Below are 14,891 nucleotides of genomic sequence, written 5' to 3'. Positions count from 1 at the left end.
AAGGTGGATGATGTTAATAAGATCGAGAGTTCGAACAAGCTGGTAGTATTTTTTTTGGTTCCGTGGGCATGTCCACTCACGGTGAGTGGTTAAGAGTCTCATTTCACCCGTATGGACTTTGATCCATTCTTACTTGTTGTTAGCGGAGTGTGAGCTATTCTGACGCCTCGAGGTTTATGCCCACATAGCTGGGCTGGGTGGTTCCTAGGGCACCAGAAAAAAGAAATACTGTAAAAAATTTCGAGTTCACTGCAATAGAATGCCATCAAATTGGCATGTGAGACCTTTCAGGCCGTAATTATAATGGGTTCTATTTTTAATTTGAAGCTTATTACGGGGGAGTTGGGCCTGGCATAAAGGCCTGGATCATAAGATGTGGCCCAAAATTATGGGACCTCTCGCCTCGTCAAGTTTGGTTGTTGTATTGTTCCTTAAACGACGTCGTTTCCGCCCGCGCAACACACAGATTGCCTTGGTGAGCTTTGGCCGGGAAGATTGTCTTGGTTAGGGTTTCACAAATTCATGTTATAGCTTGGGAATTCTTTTCTTCTTGGTTTAATTTAATCCTGTTTAGGGTTTGGTGTTTGTCTAAATACATTCTGTCTAGAGAGGGGAACCTCAAACCGGAAAGTTTTGAGGAAAAATGTCCACGGGTAGGCCTAAGGACGGGGACTTGCAGCTGGTGGCGGCACCTGAAAAATCAAAGTCGCTACTCCTTCCACCTCGGCCTCCAGCGTCGGCTGCGGGATCAACGGCGCTTGTGGAATACACGCCGGTCTTGAAGGAAGAGGAGGAGGATCTGGAGATCAAGCTCCGGCGAATCCTTGAGAATGTTCCGGTCCGTGTCAACAATACCTCTGGTAGCTCTGCTGGTTCTGGTTCAGGTGACTTCCACCAGGTATGTATTTCACTTCTCCAAATGCGTTAGGCCTTGATGTGCATACTCGTAATGAAATTAAGGAAGTGAGTTGGGATAAAGGGGATTGAAAGGAACTTGTGGGGATAGTTGAATGTGGATTTATTCGTTGTTTTGGGTTTTTGCATCCTCAATTAGGTTGTGGTTGTGGAACCCTAGGAAATCACCAGCATCCTACTTAACTGCTTGTTGTAGAGTTTTTGGCTGGGTATTTTGCTGTGCAACAGAAAATTTGCTTACTGTTAACTTCTTTTGGTGTAGAGAAAGCTACATAAATGCTGCAATATTGCATGATGAGTATATCTTCATATGGGGTAAATACTTAAAGGTTGTTTCTGGATCCTTTCATCCTTATTGCATACCAAAAGATACGGCCAGATAACGAAGACAAACTGGACATGTTGCTGTCAGTGTTAAAGTATCTAGATAGCAGGAGAAGTGAAAGGGTTGGTAGTAGATTCAGCAGAAATTATTTGATTACTGATTAATTATATTTCAAAGAGAGAGAAGGTTGAGAGTTCTCTTACAGTGTCACTTCTTGGTTATTAGAGTTCATGACATTATATACCTTTTTTTGGCTTCAACATAAGTCGGGGGAAAAAAAGGAAGAGTGATTTATTGGCAGAGCGTCCCCTTTGCATCTTATTTGTCAATATTGTGTTTGTTGATATTAATAGGGAACTGTTAGTCAGAATACATATTGCTTGTTGAAAATGTGCAAATTGATGAAGCTTGCAATTTTGGCTTCCTTTGGTGGAGCTTCCTGTATGTAGGTTATAAGCTGTCTAAACTAAGCTACCATATAAGCTGTCAAATAACGTGTAAAGTGTTCTTCTGTGTGATTGTGGACTATCCTTAGCAAGGGTAGTATTGTTGTATGTCATTCATTGCTTTATCTTATGAGAATAGTTTTAGAATCGTGATTCTGTTACTCGGGGGTTCCTTTGAATTTGATTTTATTTGGCCTGATTCTGCTCATTGTGAAGTTGTGCACTTCATTGTCTTCGCCAAATATCTCCTCTTCTTTCTCGAATTTTGTAGATGCACTTTCAAATGTGACGTTCAAGATGTTAACTGATAATGCTTATATGAACAATAAACAAGCATCTTTTGTTCTGGTTTTTCATGTCCTACTATTCAACTGCCCTGATACTTGGTGAGTATATTATCTAATGTACCTTCCACTTTATGAATTTAGGCATGCCAATAGGACAGATTACAGTTACATGATTCTTCCTGGGGTACCCACAGTTGATTTACTTTCTTTGTAGCAGAATTTCAAATCCATTGAGATTGGTTTTTATCTTCAAATCTTCCACTTTGATAGTGTGATACCGATTTAGTAGTGCGTAGTACATTAAAACATAGTGATCCTGGATCTTCCCTGGATCTTCTCATTTGTATGCTTTTGGGTATTTTGAGAAACCATGAATGCTTATAATTTGGTTGAGAAACAATAAAATTTTCTTCTTGACTGATACTAAGAAATCTTGTTGGGTTTTATTTTTCAAAAAATTATTATCATTCATATTCTTGAAACAGTATCGGCAAATGAGAAGGAAGGAACAAGATCGGCTTGCCAGAATGGATGTTGACTACCAGAAAAAGAAGGAGATAGCAGAATTCAACATGAGGAGGGAGGAAAGATTGAAAGCTGCAGAGGAACGAACTGCAAAGAAGCGTTTGAAACGTCAAAAGAAAAGGAACAGGAAAAAGGAAAAGAAGACCCAGTTGAATGCCGGTGGAGAAGAGCATCAGAATGAAGAACCTTCAGAAGACGAGGATGACTTGGATAACAACGCAGAAAACTAAACGAGCTTTTATTGAATTCGTTTCTCCAGCCCGCTGTTCAAACTTCAACAGGTATCCACGGTGTCTAGTAAGTTCCAAATCCTAGAGGGAGATGATTGGGAGAAAACAACAGAAATGGTTGATAAGCCTGAAAGGATTTGCTCTACTTTGTTTCCTTGAAAGTGATGGAATGTAATTCATTCTATGTTAATACTCATCTACATCAATGCCTTACAAATGGTGAAGAATCTTGATGGAATGGAATGAAACTCTGAAGCTTTTAATCACCACTTGTAATTGAGTGGTTGATGTGTATAATTTTGTGAGATTCGATTTGAACTCAGTTTGAAGTTTGAATTTTTTTAAAGTTATATTGTGTATGTTTCCAAGCCTTCCAAGCCCTTACAGCAGCTCTATTTGTATGTCTCTCCTAATCTAAATTATCCACCTAGAAAAACACTTGGCGATCTCTCTCCCTCTGTCACCTGGCTGCTTTTGCTTTGTTTCATATAAGTTTACTATTATTTCTTTTCTTCAATATATTCAATATGGTTTTTTTTATTGTGCATGGTAAAAAAAATCATTTGGATGATAACCTAGATTGAGAATTTCTTTGGGGTCAAATAATGTGCACTCAGAAGGTTCTGAGTTTTATTATTAGTGGAAACAATATTTTTGTGATTACGCGTCAGATTTTGATTCAATTTACAATGAGAAATTTTGTGTATGCACGAATCCAAATTTAAATTTATATCGAATGTCCAAAGAGTGAGTTAATGTGTTTTTAGTTCTGAAAAGAAAAAACCACAAAGAAGGGGAACAGGGCCGTAAGAAATTACCTCGAAACATGGAATCTAACGGTCTGTTATTTTTTAAAAATATTTAATGAGAACGGATTGATTAACCGAAATAACGGAATAAAAAAACCGATTGTTTACCTCTTAAAGGGAGGGAAACAAGGGGAGGAAGCTGTAGAGACGTAAACGTAACGTTCATATTAAAAAAAAAAGATGAAAAAGTTAAAGAGAAAAAGCAAAGAAGCACGGCAATGTCGTCGAATCCAGAGCATCGACAGACAACTTGGCGGGTAACGGGAATTAAAATTAAAAGAAAGAAAAATCAAATCAAAAGCCTGATTTAATACTTGTTTGAGGCCCGACAGCAACACATGAACAGAATCATCCTCTTGTTGCTTTCCATCATTGCTGTTTCGAAATCGTCATTTCTAATCAAAACACTTCCCCCCCTCTCTCTCCTTTCTCTTCCAAATTAGGGTTTTAGTTTGTTGTAAATCGTCTTCTCGAGCTTCTTTCATGGAGAAATCAGTCGCTGGCGATGAACTTAGTGAAGAATCAACGTCGGATTCTCCCGACAACTCGCAGGTGTAATTTGTTTTTATGTTTTTTTTTTAAATTTTTTTATGCGAGTTCTGGAATTGTTGACGGTTTTAGCTGAAATCTCTCTCTCTGGGTAACTTTGGGATAAATTACATAAAGGATTGTGTGAATGCTTTGTACTGGTTCTTGGTGTTTGCGGGCTGAGATAGTTGATCATTCTAATCTATGTGATTGTGTATGATGTTAGATATTTCTGTAATCTGAATTTTGCATAATCTACCTCAACATTTAGTAACTTCTGAAGAGCATTTTGAAGCTTGATTGCATGTGATGGCTTCTCAGCGTAGGTGTGGTGGGATTTTTGGTGCAATCATTATCAATATCACGAGTATGCATAAACTGCTCTAGTTGGCTGACCTTCATGAACTTAATTATGAATGTACGGCTATGAATAGCAGATAAGTAAGACATTTGGATGAAACCATTTGGAGTTTGGATAACCACCCAGTGGTGGCTGTGTAGCCTGCGTTGGCTTGGGGATGGATCCTTTGAGCTCGGGGACTTAAGTTCGTTTGACTCTCCATATTGACACCTACTAGGTACTTGGGGAAAGTGGAGTGAACCAAGTACTAGGGTTTACATGGACATAACCTGTTGGATGGAATAGTATTTTAGCTGTTGCCTTGATTCATATCGGACCATGAAAGCTAGAGGATGTGCTTGTATGGAACTTGTGGAAATACCTGACTTATCTCCATCTATTGGGAGAGAACCAATTGTCATACTTTCAGCTACCAAGTGGGCTTAAAATTTGTCTATTGCTACTTGATGGTACCTTATGCTGATATCATATCTACAATAAAAAATGTTGAAATTGTATCTGATTCCGGCCACACTCTCAATGAAACAGAATAAAGGCATATGTCTTATGTATAATTATTTACTCTCTTTAGACAGCAGTATGGTTGATCAGCTGTCTGTCTAATTGGTGTAGTGATTTACATATTTGTATACAAATTGACTTCTTTTTATCCTTCTGTTTCTGTTATTGTTTTTCTTGCTGTAGTGACAAATAGCCCTGTCCAATTTCTCTCAAGACCTATTTTTATCTTGCTGTTGGAAGGGATTGATATTTGATAATGCAGCTATATGGCTTCAACTAATGTACAACAGCTTTACCATTAAAAGTTTGGCATTGTTTCAGTGCAGTTTCCCGTAGGGTATCAGGGGGTGTGTGCGTATCAGGGTTAAAAAAAATCTTGTTCGTTATGCTTCTGCAGTGGAGGCGAGGTTGGGAAGGGCAAGCTGTATGCTGCCATACCCTGCAATGCAGAGAGGATGTTTCGAGAATTTGAACCCAAGACACACACACACACATTTCTCTATTTCTATTTTACAGAGGAAATAAATATTGGTTTGACATTATTGTTTGTATCATTTTTCTTAATCTCTATGCTAATTTAAGGGCCTGACGGTTTGTAGGTGTCTTATCAAAAGGAGAAGATTGAAGAAACCTCTCTAGTTCCGCAGTCTAGGAGGCCTAGCCTCTCTTCATTGCAAATACCAGCAAGGTCTCTTGAGAATTCATTATCAGATCTTACAAAGACTGATACTACTTCAGTAGCAAGTCCAAGTTCTACTAGAGCAGGGCTACCCCCGAGACCTAATTCTGCCAGCTTCAAAGCCTCGGTTAAAAATATGCTTCCTCAGAGGAGCTTTAGGACAAAAAGTTTGTACCAGGATGGTGAGAAGACGGTTCTCATAATCCCAGATACTCCTCATTCGAATGCTCCTCTGGACAAACCTTCGACTTCAAGGTCCTTTTCTCTCAATAAGGTTTTTTTCTCTCCTTCAGCAAAAACAATACATTCTTTACCAGTTACGCCAAATGCGAATTCTGGTCCCCAGCCTGTGGTGGAAGGGCGTTCAAATTGTCATTCCGATGTTTCTGTAAGTAAGCGCTGTTTTCTTTTTAAATTGAGATTTTTTATGGTTTTTTTTTATGCGAACAGTTGTGTTGTGAGTTGTGACTACTGTTGTCCCTATAGAATAATAGTTGAAGTCTTCCATTTGACAATTGCTTCATGGAGAGATTTTTGTTTAAATAGCTACAAATGTTTTATAATGTTTTCTTTATACAATGTAAAGAAGAGCAACGTTTCACTGCAGAAGTTAGAAGTTCAGCAGCATATGAAACGTTCATTGTCAGTTCCAGTAAATATTAAAATCAGAAGTTTGAGGAGGACAGATTCTGGAGGACTGTTTCGTGTTATTTCAGCAACTCCTCGTCCTAAAGTGGTTGATAGAGCTTCACCAGATAATGCCCCTACAACGGAAATTGGTAGGCCACAGTCTTCATTTTCAGGTTTTTAAGTAATATATAAGATGGATATTGGTTTTTCTAAATGTGATCTGTTAAAGTTGCTTGCATACATTTTGATTTTAGGTGTTTTCTTTAATTAATTCACACACGCACAAACATACATGTTACATTAAAACTTTTTGGCATGATAAATTTTCCTGTTATTTCCTCTATCAGTTGAATCTTGAGTTGAGGCTTCTCATGATCCTTTCTTTTCATTGCTCACACACCGTGCTTCTGTATGCCTCAATTATTTATTTATTAGTACACCTTGAGAGGAAACTTTCTTAAATTGACGTAGATGCCAGTGATCTCTCTAATCTGGATTATGTCACAGAGTGCCTCTTTTCAAACACGTTACAGTGACAATTGAGTTTCTGGTTGATCTAATGCCTCATTAAAACCATTCCAAAGTCAAGCAGTGTTTTTTTTTTGGTGTGAATTTTATTCAAGGTCACCTTCACGCTAATATTTTGATAAGAAAATTGAACGAATTCTCCATTTTTAGTGTTGCAAATTTATTATCCAGTTTGATCCATTTTATTTTCTGACGACTGCAGCTCAGGAAAAATGCACATTTTTTAATCTTCGTCTCTGTTAATTTGTCATCAAGACCCTAGTAGTCTAACTTTGTTATCGATCCTTAGACTTTTCATCCTAACCTGCACCAACAAGTGAAACTGATCGCATGGAAAATCCTTCCATCTGGGAAGATGATTTTGATTCTGTCAATTTTTTGCATTTCTGCAATTTCCAGATTGAAGTATTTAACTACTATCTTCTTCCTTACTATGAATTTCCTCATCTTTTTCCTTATGGGACTTCCTTTTATTGTTGAACTATCCAGCCACATGGGAATGTTAATGAACTTGCAATGTTTTATTTCAGATGTTGAAGATGCTGGTGAAGATATTCCTGAGGAAGAGGCAGTTTGCAGGATTTGTTTGGTTGAGCTTGGGGAAGGAGGTGAAACTCTCAAGATGGAGTGTAGCTGCAAAGGAGAACTTGCACTTGCTCATCAAGAGTGTGCAGTGAAATGGTTCAGTATCAAAGGAAACAAGACGTGTGATATCTGCAGACAGGAAGTTCGAAACCTACCTGTAATGCTTTTGAAGATAAATAATCCTCAAACGGTTTCTAGACGGCCACCGAGTGTACCGCAGCAGAGGGACCTAGCCCGTTACAGGCAGGTTCAATTATTCTGAAATTTAAGCTTATTTAATCTCTTTAGAGAAGAATCCAATGTGATTCATCTTTGCTTCTCGGGCAAATCTTTCTTCATTTTCCACACCATTAACTGATGGAAATGTATTTTAAATGGTCACAATTCAGCTGCAGCACTATCAGATCTGGAATCTGATTTGGAATGTACAGAATGGTGTTTCACTCCCTTTACCATTTCATTGTTTACAGGGTATGGCAGGATGTACCTGTTCTTGTCATGGTCAGCATGCTTGCATATTTCTGCTTCTTGGAGCAACTGCTGGTACACCTCTTGTCTCTATGTATTACATCATTAATCTCTGTCACTGCACATGGACGCATGATTACCCATTTACACATTCTTCAGCTGGTAAATTCAGAATGGTAGGTTATCTACTAGTTTGGCTTTTATTCAGAAAACTGATGTAAATAACAAAACAATGCTGGACTTTTCCTTATTGTAGAATATAAACAAGATTCAAAAGTCATTCTCTTTCCATAAACCATTCTCTCCCCTCCCCACCCAAAAAAAAGTCACCCAAGTTTTGCTCCATGCTATATCATCTTCTCTAATTCACTTGTAAAAGGTAGGGCTTGAATTCTCTTATTTAGTGGTCATCATATGCGTATGTCGATCCTTTAAGGAGCTCACCGGACATGAGTTTCTAGTGCACCAATAGGGAGTATATCCTAACCACCTTCATTGTGGTCTAGATAAGGGTGGTTACCATCTAACTCCTAGTTGCAGCGGGTTCAAATCCTTCTCCCTGCCAAAAAAGAAGCAAAAGTGCATCTTTTTTGTATTTCCTTCTACATAACTCTTCTCTATCTCTCTTACGTAGTTATTTACCTATTTTTCAAATTCCTGTTACAGATTTTGGAATGTATAATATATGCAGGTCTCTGACTTGGGATCCCGTGCTCTTGCCATTTCTTTACCATTCTCATGCGTTTTAGGTCTCATTTCTGCCATGATTGCTTCCACCATGGGTGAGCTTCTCACATTCATGTGTCATATGGTGTATGCGTAATTTATCAAATTTTTTGTTGCTGAGCTAATATGAAATCAGGGAACTATAAGAGTTCTGTATTTGCAATTTATGATAAAAATATCTATAATAGTCAGTATACAATGCTACTCTGGAATTTGTTGGTACGTTGAACATTTAGTTGCTCCACATTTGTAATGCCATTTAGGTCATTTTGATGTTATTTCATTTTATTTATAAGTCATTGAATAGGGTTAAGCGTTCTATTTTTGATCAGAGATGATTGAATATCCCAGAAGGTGACAGTCCTGCACTTTGGTTAATAATTGTTCTAAAAGATGGAGGGAATATAGAGGATGTAATCGATAGGATTAAAGCTAGTCAGATAAAGAAGATGAATCTTTGTACGTTTTTGTGTAAAGATATCCTTGAAGTTAAACAGGGTATATTCCCCTTCAAAATAAGTTAAAAGGGTAAATTATATGGGTATGTTATTTTGGTATGAAATATTTGGCTGCAAAAAGACAACGTGCTCAAACAATGAATGCAACAGAAATGAGAATGTTGTAAATGAAGGATAAGTTAAAAATGAAAGGGAAACAAAGATTATTTGAAGTATGCTAGCGATAGCTTTGATTAAAGATATGAGGATCAGCTAAGATGTTGTAATGAAGATGAAGTTAGGGAGTTTGGGTGTAAAAATGAAATTATAGTTCAAGGATGTTACTCACCCTCAAAATAATTTTTTTGGTCTATCCTTTACATGTTCTTAAATGCATTTGAAAGAGTTTAGTCTTGTGATAATGACTCAATGTCCTTGTGATGTCTGATGGTAGCAGTCAGCAGGAGTTACATTTGGGCATATGCTTCCTTCCAGTTTGCAATTGTGATCCTGTTCGCTCATATTTTCTACACCGTGGTAATCTGAACTGATTTCTTGTTATGTATTCGTGGAATAATATGTTTAGTCATTGTCCCCTTATTTATCATTGTATTTTTTGTTTTACATGCAGCTTAATGTGAACCCAATTCTTTCAGTCCTCCTTTCCTCTTTCACTGGATTTGGCATTGCAATTAGCACAAATTCTCTTTTGGTGGAATACTTCAGGTGGAGAACAAGCAGGCATGTGCTGTCTTCCAATCGGCAGTTTAACAGAACAGGGCAGCAGCGTCAGCAACAGCAGCATGAACCACATCAACAACTGCAACACCAACATTCTACGGAAGGTTCTGTAGTTGGAACGACTGATGGTCCAAGGCAGCAAGAAGTGATGATTCAAAGCACCTAGTTCCTAGAGAGATGCCAAATTGTTCGTCTTTTCTCAAAGGTATGGACTTCAATTAGCTGCTTTAAAACTTAATGTTAAAATGTAGGCCTTTCATGCGAAGTTATTATCAATAGGTTCTCACTTCTCAGTCACTTATTAAATGCATTCGGAAGTCTGTCGTGAGATTTCATGCTTAACTTTTGCCATTTTCTGATGGTACTGGTTTGGGCATGTAGGCAGCTTTTGACTGTCATTAACTCCAGCACGTGTCGTCCATGCATTTTAGTTTTTCTTGTCGTGATCAATCAATAAATTTTTTTCCTGAAAATCACATGCATAAGCAAAAATTTAGACATTTGGCTTCAGGAGCATTGGTGTGAGCTGATGAGAGGCTCTATGAGATTATGAATATATGAAGATGTGAAGCAATTGGTTAAACATCAGGTATAAGTTTATGAACAATGGTTTCAGTTCAGAAGTTGTGTCGAGAAAGTTTATCATCATCACTACCATCAAAGCCTTTATCTCAAAAAAATTTTTGTGCTGCAGCCCTAAAAAATTCCTGACAATCAAGAAAACCTCCTAAAAGTTGATGAAATTTTCCCAACATGTCCATCCCTTCTTTCATTACCTCAACTGAGTTTGTTCTGCTGAGAAAATAACTCAAGTTCAAATATGTTCTCGGTGAAAAAACTATTTCAGGACTGATAATCTGCTTTCTCAAGCATTTTGGTAGGTCAGGAGAAATACTTTTGCTTTCAGTGACGGTAAGACCAGTAACAACAAGTAGTCACTAACGAATGCTAATTGAGTTGTCACTAACTGGAAAATAACAATTGATGGGAGTGTTCATAGAGTACGTTCATGGATGGCCGACATTGGTCAATAGCAACTGATGACGATGGGGTCTGGGATGAATGCTGGGAGTAGAGGAAGTAAGGTGGGAAGCATGAGAGATTCATATGATCTGATTTTACATCTATTATCTGTGAAATAGGCAAATTCCTTCACTGATTTCATCGATTCATCATCACAGTTGATTCATAGGAACTTCAAATGTATTCAGTACTACTTAGACAATTGTGATTCTCAACTATGACTACAGGAAATTTGAACCGTCTCTGCATGTCTGATTAAGCTCTTCATTTTCATGCAGGCTTGATTGTTCTTGAGATCAATTACTGGGGAAGTTTCGAAAACCCCATCATTGTAGAAGTCGAAGTATTCATCGATGCTAGAAATGTGTCATACGTCTGTGTGTTCATTTGCGCTGTTTTCAATCGGTTTACATACAGAAAGGAAGGTGTATGTACTATTGTTTATTACTGATAACATGAAAACACAATCACAAGGCTCGAATGAAAATTTTCAATAATACAGAAATTTTGAAGATTGTTTCCTTGCTTACAGTGGATCGCTTGGACTTCCCAAATCTTTCAGCACCTCAAATAGTTTGGACATTCTAATGTTCCTGAGACCCATGTCAGCTGTGAGTAACAGAGACACATCGGCTAGACGTTTGCCCTGTCATTTTTTTTCATGGTTTTCGTTTGGTCAATATGCTAGTTTAGCACTTTGATTGACTGAGAATACAAAATCTGATCGTGAAACGACTCAATAAGGTCTTGATCAATTTGTAACGTTTGAAATGTCAGTAATTGTATTGTAACATGACTTATATGTTCGTGATGAAAAGTAACATTTATTCTATCTAACTAGCGCTAAGGAAAAGCTTGAAAACTCAATTCAAATTCTCAAGAGGTGGAACAAGCAGAAATCAACCACGGATCAACATCCAACCCTAAACCAACCAACCTACCTATCTCGCAACCTGAAATCCCAACCATTTACTTTCTCATTACCAAGACAATATAGTTAGCCAATCAAGCTTACAAAACATGTAAATATATGTGTGATGTATAGGAATAGGTTGTAATCGTATATGAATGGAATCCAACAATTACCAAGTGCCCAAACTGGGTTTTGCAACAAATGGTCTTCAGCGCGAGAAAACGCATCCAGGTTCCTCTCCTCTTCAGATTCTACCACAAACCCCTCTTCCCTAATCAGGTAAAATTAGTTTTGAGTTGGGTTTTCTCGTTTTGACTTGCCTTGTGTTCCCAACATAGAAACAAGTTTACTTCTTTGTGTTTGACGCAGCTGTTCTCCTGGCATTGTAGAGATTGTTCACTGTTGAAGATTTGGCATTATACAATGGAACTGACGTTGGTAAACCCATTCTCCTGGAAATACTCAGGTACGCTTTCATTTCCTACATCTTCTCTAAGGCATTTAGTCGAACACTTGATATAGTATTCAAATAGAACCAGATAAGACATTGGCACTGTCCAGTAACTTCCAATCACATCAAAGAAACAAACTTGAACTGCCTACTAAATTACAGAATCAACAGTCCTTTGATAGAAGAACTATGGCACTACATATTTCTATAAGCACTAACTTAATTTATATTGGGTAACTTCTGGTCCTTTGATAGAAGAACTCTGTTAACCACCATGTCCAAATTAATCCAAGATGAACCTGTTGAACTTGTAGCCTCTTCTGCCTTTTTCTTCCACTCCATCACATTGTGTTTCAATTTCTTGCCTTCCTCACCCTCCATCAACTCTTTCACAAGCTTCTCTACTTCATCTCTATTGACATCACTGCCAATCTCCATTCCAATCCCCCATTCGATGCAAGTGTACCTGCAATTCATCGTTTGATCGCCAAAGAATGGACAACAAAGCATAGGCACTCCTTCATACACACTCTCAAGTATCGAGTTCCACCCACAATGTGTTAAGAAACCTCCAATGGATTTGTGATTGAGCACTTCCTCTTGTGAACACCAGCTTCCAAGTAAACCTCTTCCTCTTGCCTTTTCTTCAAACTCTGGCGGAAAGATTACAGAATCATCTCTAACCAGATCAGGCCTAATTATCCACAAGAAATAGTGATTGCTGTTAGCAAGTCCCATACCAAACTCGATGAGCTGCTCCTTTGTCATAACTGCCATGCTACCGAAATTTACATAGATTACTGAATTGGGTTCCTTGGAATCAAGCCATTCTAAACATTCAGGCTCTTCTATCCAGAGGTTACATCCAATGGAATTCAAGCGATTGTCCTTCACTTGATTGAGTAGTAACTGGAATGGACCAATGGCATACACTTGGGGAAATATGGTTGAGAGAGCATCCAGAACTTCGTGCTCCAATGCATTGAAAGTATGGATGATGAGTGCATTAGGATCGTGACATTTCTCAGTTGCTTCCATGATGAAGTTGAATAATAAATCGTTTGGGTCTGTTATTTGAAGAAAAGATGGGAGATTTTTCAAACGGATATCTTTCATGCCAGGTATCCAATCTATGACCATGTCCAAATATCCATTCGTTAAATAGCTTTCATCTGCAAGAATATCCAGTTGTTTAAATTTAGGACCTGTTGCTGATTTTAAGGTTCTGATGCTAACAAAGTTAAAAATGAATTTATTGTAGTATAATACCTTTCAGTGGTACAATGCCCTTTTCTTTGAGCGGACGATACTGTAACTGTCCCATGGACGCACAAGCAGAAACAACAATCAAGAATACAATTGGGATTCCAAGTTGTTGGGCTGCTGTGGTTGTGAACATCATGAAAGCATCAGCAACAATACACGTCACCGGAGGGCCAGCAGAGTTGAGTTTTTGGATCAAGTCAAGGAATGGAGCCAAGAAATTCCTTTTGACAGACTCACAGAGGACGTTCATGTCTTGCGTGGCGTTGTCATCCGAAGGAGGGAGGCCATCTGGAATGGACTCAAATCGGAAGTCCGGTAAGCCATCTAATGAGTCAGAGCCTCTAGCTTTGAGTAAACGTTTGTGATTGAATTCAGTGTTGACAAAGGTTATGTGGAAACCTTTGTAGTGTAGAAGCTTTGAGAAATTAAGCATAGCCTTAATGTGACTTTGAAATGGAGCAGGAATGCAGATGGCATGAGGCTTATCAGCTAAAGCTTTGGAATCCATGCCTGCAACTGCAATATTTGTGTGTCTTTTGAGTGTTTGCTTGTTTCTCTCCTTGGCTTTATGGTTTTCTAAGCACAAGCACATATAGTCCAACTGATGATGTATTTTAAAAGGTTATTATATACCACAAAAAGTGTTGTTATCTTCTCTTAGTCATATACAAAGACAAAGATCCTTTCTTTGGAGTAATGTGTTTGTGTTTATAGTGCAAATGGGCTGGAAAGTATTTGTGCCCATCAGTCTACTTGACTTGTGACAATTAAGTATGTTTTTGTTTTGTTTTTAGCCTACGTAAGTTGATGTGTGCCCTAATGTTTTATTATGTGAAAACCAATCATACATACGTGTAAAGAAATGCAATATAATTGCATAAAAGGCTAAACTATTACAAAAATAAATAAATAAGCCTCGCTCACACTGTGAGTAAATCTCTAGACTCAGTGCACCGCAACATAATGTCATAATCATATGTTTGTCGTGAAACCTCTTCAAGGCAAGGCCCTTTGGATCTATCCTGCGGTCAGATCCGTGCACTACACCCTTGAAATTTTCCTACATGAGATCATGGTACGTCGTTGACATCTTATCAGAGAGTGTGGTAACAAAGTGTTGATTAGGGGTTTCGTACTTAGGCCCATGAGTTTCATGTAATGCGGAGAACCAACTCGACCAATTCCTTCATATTAATATTATGGAGGTTTTGTTGTTTATTTGTTACTCTGAAAAAGGATCTTTATTGAGGAAGAGGCAAACAAGTCAAACAAGCAAAGGTGTCAGAAAAAAGGGCAAGTCCATTTCATATATGGGCCACACTCGCACAACCATAGCTTCATATTTGGGTTGATCCTCTAAAAAGCCCATAACTTCATATTTGGGCTGAGACCTTTAATGCAAGTGGAGGAAGTTGGCGGTGGATGAATTTTTGACGGAGGGGCACTTAGAATGTTTGCAATAGTTTGGTGGGTGACAAGCTAATTTTTCATAGTTGAGTGGTTAATTTGCATATAGA

At 38.1% G+C, this 14,891-nt stretch overlaps 3 protein-coding genes across 5 annotated transcripts; 2 read left to right on the top strand and 1 right to left on the bottom strand.

The window, feature by feature from the left end:
- Positions 1-447: 447 nt before the first annotated feature.
- On the top strand, positions 448-3,074 carry LOC119993829 (PRKR-interacting protein 1-like). 2 transcript variants are annotated; one of them, XR_005466574.1, is made up of 3 exons: positions 448-898; positions 2,459-2,779; positions 2,816-3,074. XR_005466574.1 is itself a non-coding variant. In XM_038841110.1 (2 exons), exons 1-2 carry the CDS (start codon positions 644-646, stop codon positions 2,726-2,728), a joined length of 525 nt encoding a protein of 174 aa, XP_038697038.1. In that variant the 5' UTR covers positions 448-643; the 3' UTR covers positions 2,729-3,074. The 2 variants fall into 2 exon arrangements, 1 of the variants encoding a protein (XP_038697038.1); XM_038841110.1 differs by having other exon boundaries at positions 2,459-3,074.
- Positions 3,075-3,761: 687 nt separating this feature from the next.
- LOC119993207 lies at positions 3,762-11,271 on the top strand. Of its 2 annotated transcripts, none has more exons than XM_038840221.1 (9): positions 3,762-4,089; positions 5,527-5,994; positions 6,214-6,385; positions 7,295-7,592; positions 7,820-7,892; positions 8,509-8,599; positions 9,435-9,517; positions 9,612-9,926; positions 11,023-11,271. In XM_038840221.1, the coding sequence occupies exons 1-8, from the start codon at positions 4,021-4,023 to the stop codon at positions 9,885-9,887; spliced, it is 1,530 nt and encodes a 509-aa protein (XP_038696149.1). In that variant the 5' UTR covers positions 3,762-4,020; the 3' UTR covers positions 9,888-9,926; positions 11,023-11,271. The 2 variants fall into 2 exon arrangements, with proteins under 2 accessions (XP_038696149.1, XP_038696150.1); XM_038840222.1 differs by having other exon boundaries at positions 3,764-4,089; positions 9,438-9,517.
- An 816-nt stretch (positions 11,272-12,087) lies between these two features.
- LOC119993206 (7-deoxyloganetin glucosyltransferase-like) lies at positions 12,088-13,985 on the bottom strand. The gene is made up of 2 exons (XM_038840219.1): positions 13,378-13,985; positions 12,088-13,280 (listed from the first exon to the last, which is right to left on the bottom strand). Exons 1-2 carry the CDS (start codon positions 13,964-13,966, stop codon positions 12,328-12,330), a joined length of 1,542 nt encoding a protein of 513 aa, XP_038696147.1. The 5' UTR covers positions 13,967-13,985; the 3' UTR covers positions 12,088-12,327.
- Between the last annotated feature and the right edge of the window lie 906 nt (positions 13,986-14,891).

This window comes from Tripterygium wilfordii, chromosome 23 (assembly GCF_013401445.1).
Source record: "Tripterygium wilfordii isolate XIE 37 chromosome 23, ASM1340144v1, whole genome shotgun sequence".
In the NCBI taxonomy this organism is placed as follows: Eukaryota; Viridiplantae; Streptophyta; class Magnoliopsida; order Celastrales; family Celastraceae; genus Tripterygium; species Tripterygium wilfordii.
The sequence above is the reverse complement of the archived record's forward strand: the minus strand, read 5'-3'. Positions and strand labels throughout refer to the sequence as shown.

What these genes read in the sequence shown, in the direction of transcription:
- LOC119993829 (XM_038841110.1), top strand. Translation starts at nt 644, where the DNA reads ATGTCCACGGGTAGGCCTAAGGACGGGGACTTGCAGCTGGTGGCGGCA. An exon ending in GTTCAGGTGACTTCCACCAG is followed by an intron (nt 899 to 2,458) that starts GTATGTATTTCA and finishes TTCTTGAAACAG; the next exon opens with TATCGGCAAATGAGAAGGAA.
- LOC119993206 (XM_038840219.1), bottom strand. Translation starts at nt 13,966, where the DNA reads ATGTGCTTGTGCTTAGAAAACCATAAAGCCAAGGAGAGAAACAAGCAA. An exon ending in GGGCATTGTACCACTGAAAG is followed by an intron (nt 13,281 to 13,377) that starts GTATTATACTAC and finishes ATATTCTTGCAG; the next exon opens with ATGAAAGCTATTTAACGAAT.
- LOC119993207 (XM_038840221.1), top strand. Translation starts at nt 4,021, where the DNA reads ATGGAGAAATCAGTCGCTGGCGATGAACTTAGTGAAGAATCAACGTCG. An exon ending in ATTCTCCCGACAACTCGCAG is followed by an intron (nt 4,090 to 5,526) that starts GTGTAATTTGTT and finishes GACGGTTTGTAG; the next exon opens with GTGTCTTATCAAAAGGAGAA. An exon ending in GCTTCTTGGAGCAACTGCTG is followed by an intron (nt 7,893 to 8,508) that starts GTACACCTCTTG and finishes TAATATATGCAG; the next exon opens with GTCTCTGACTTGGGATCCCG.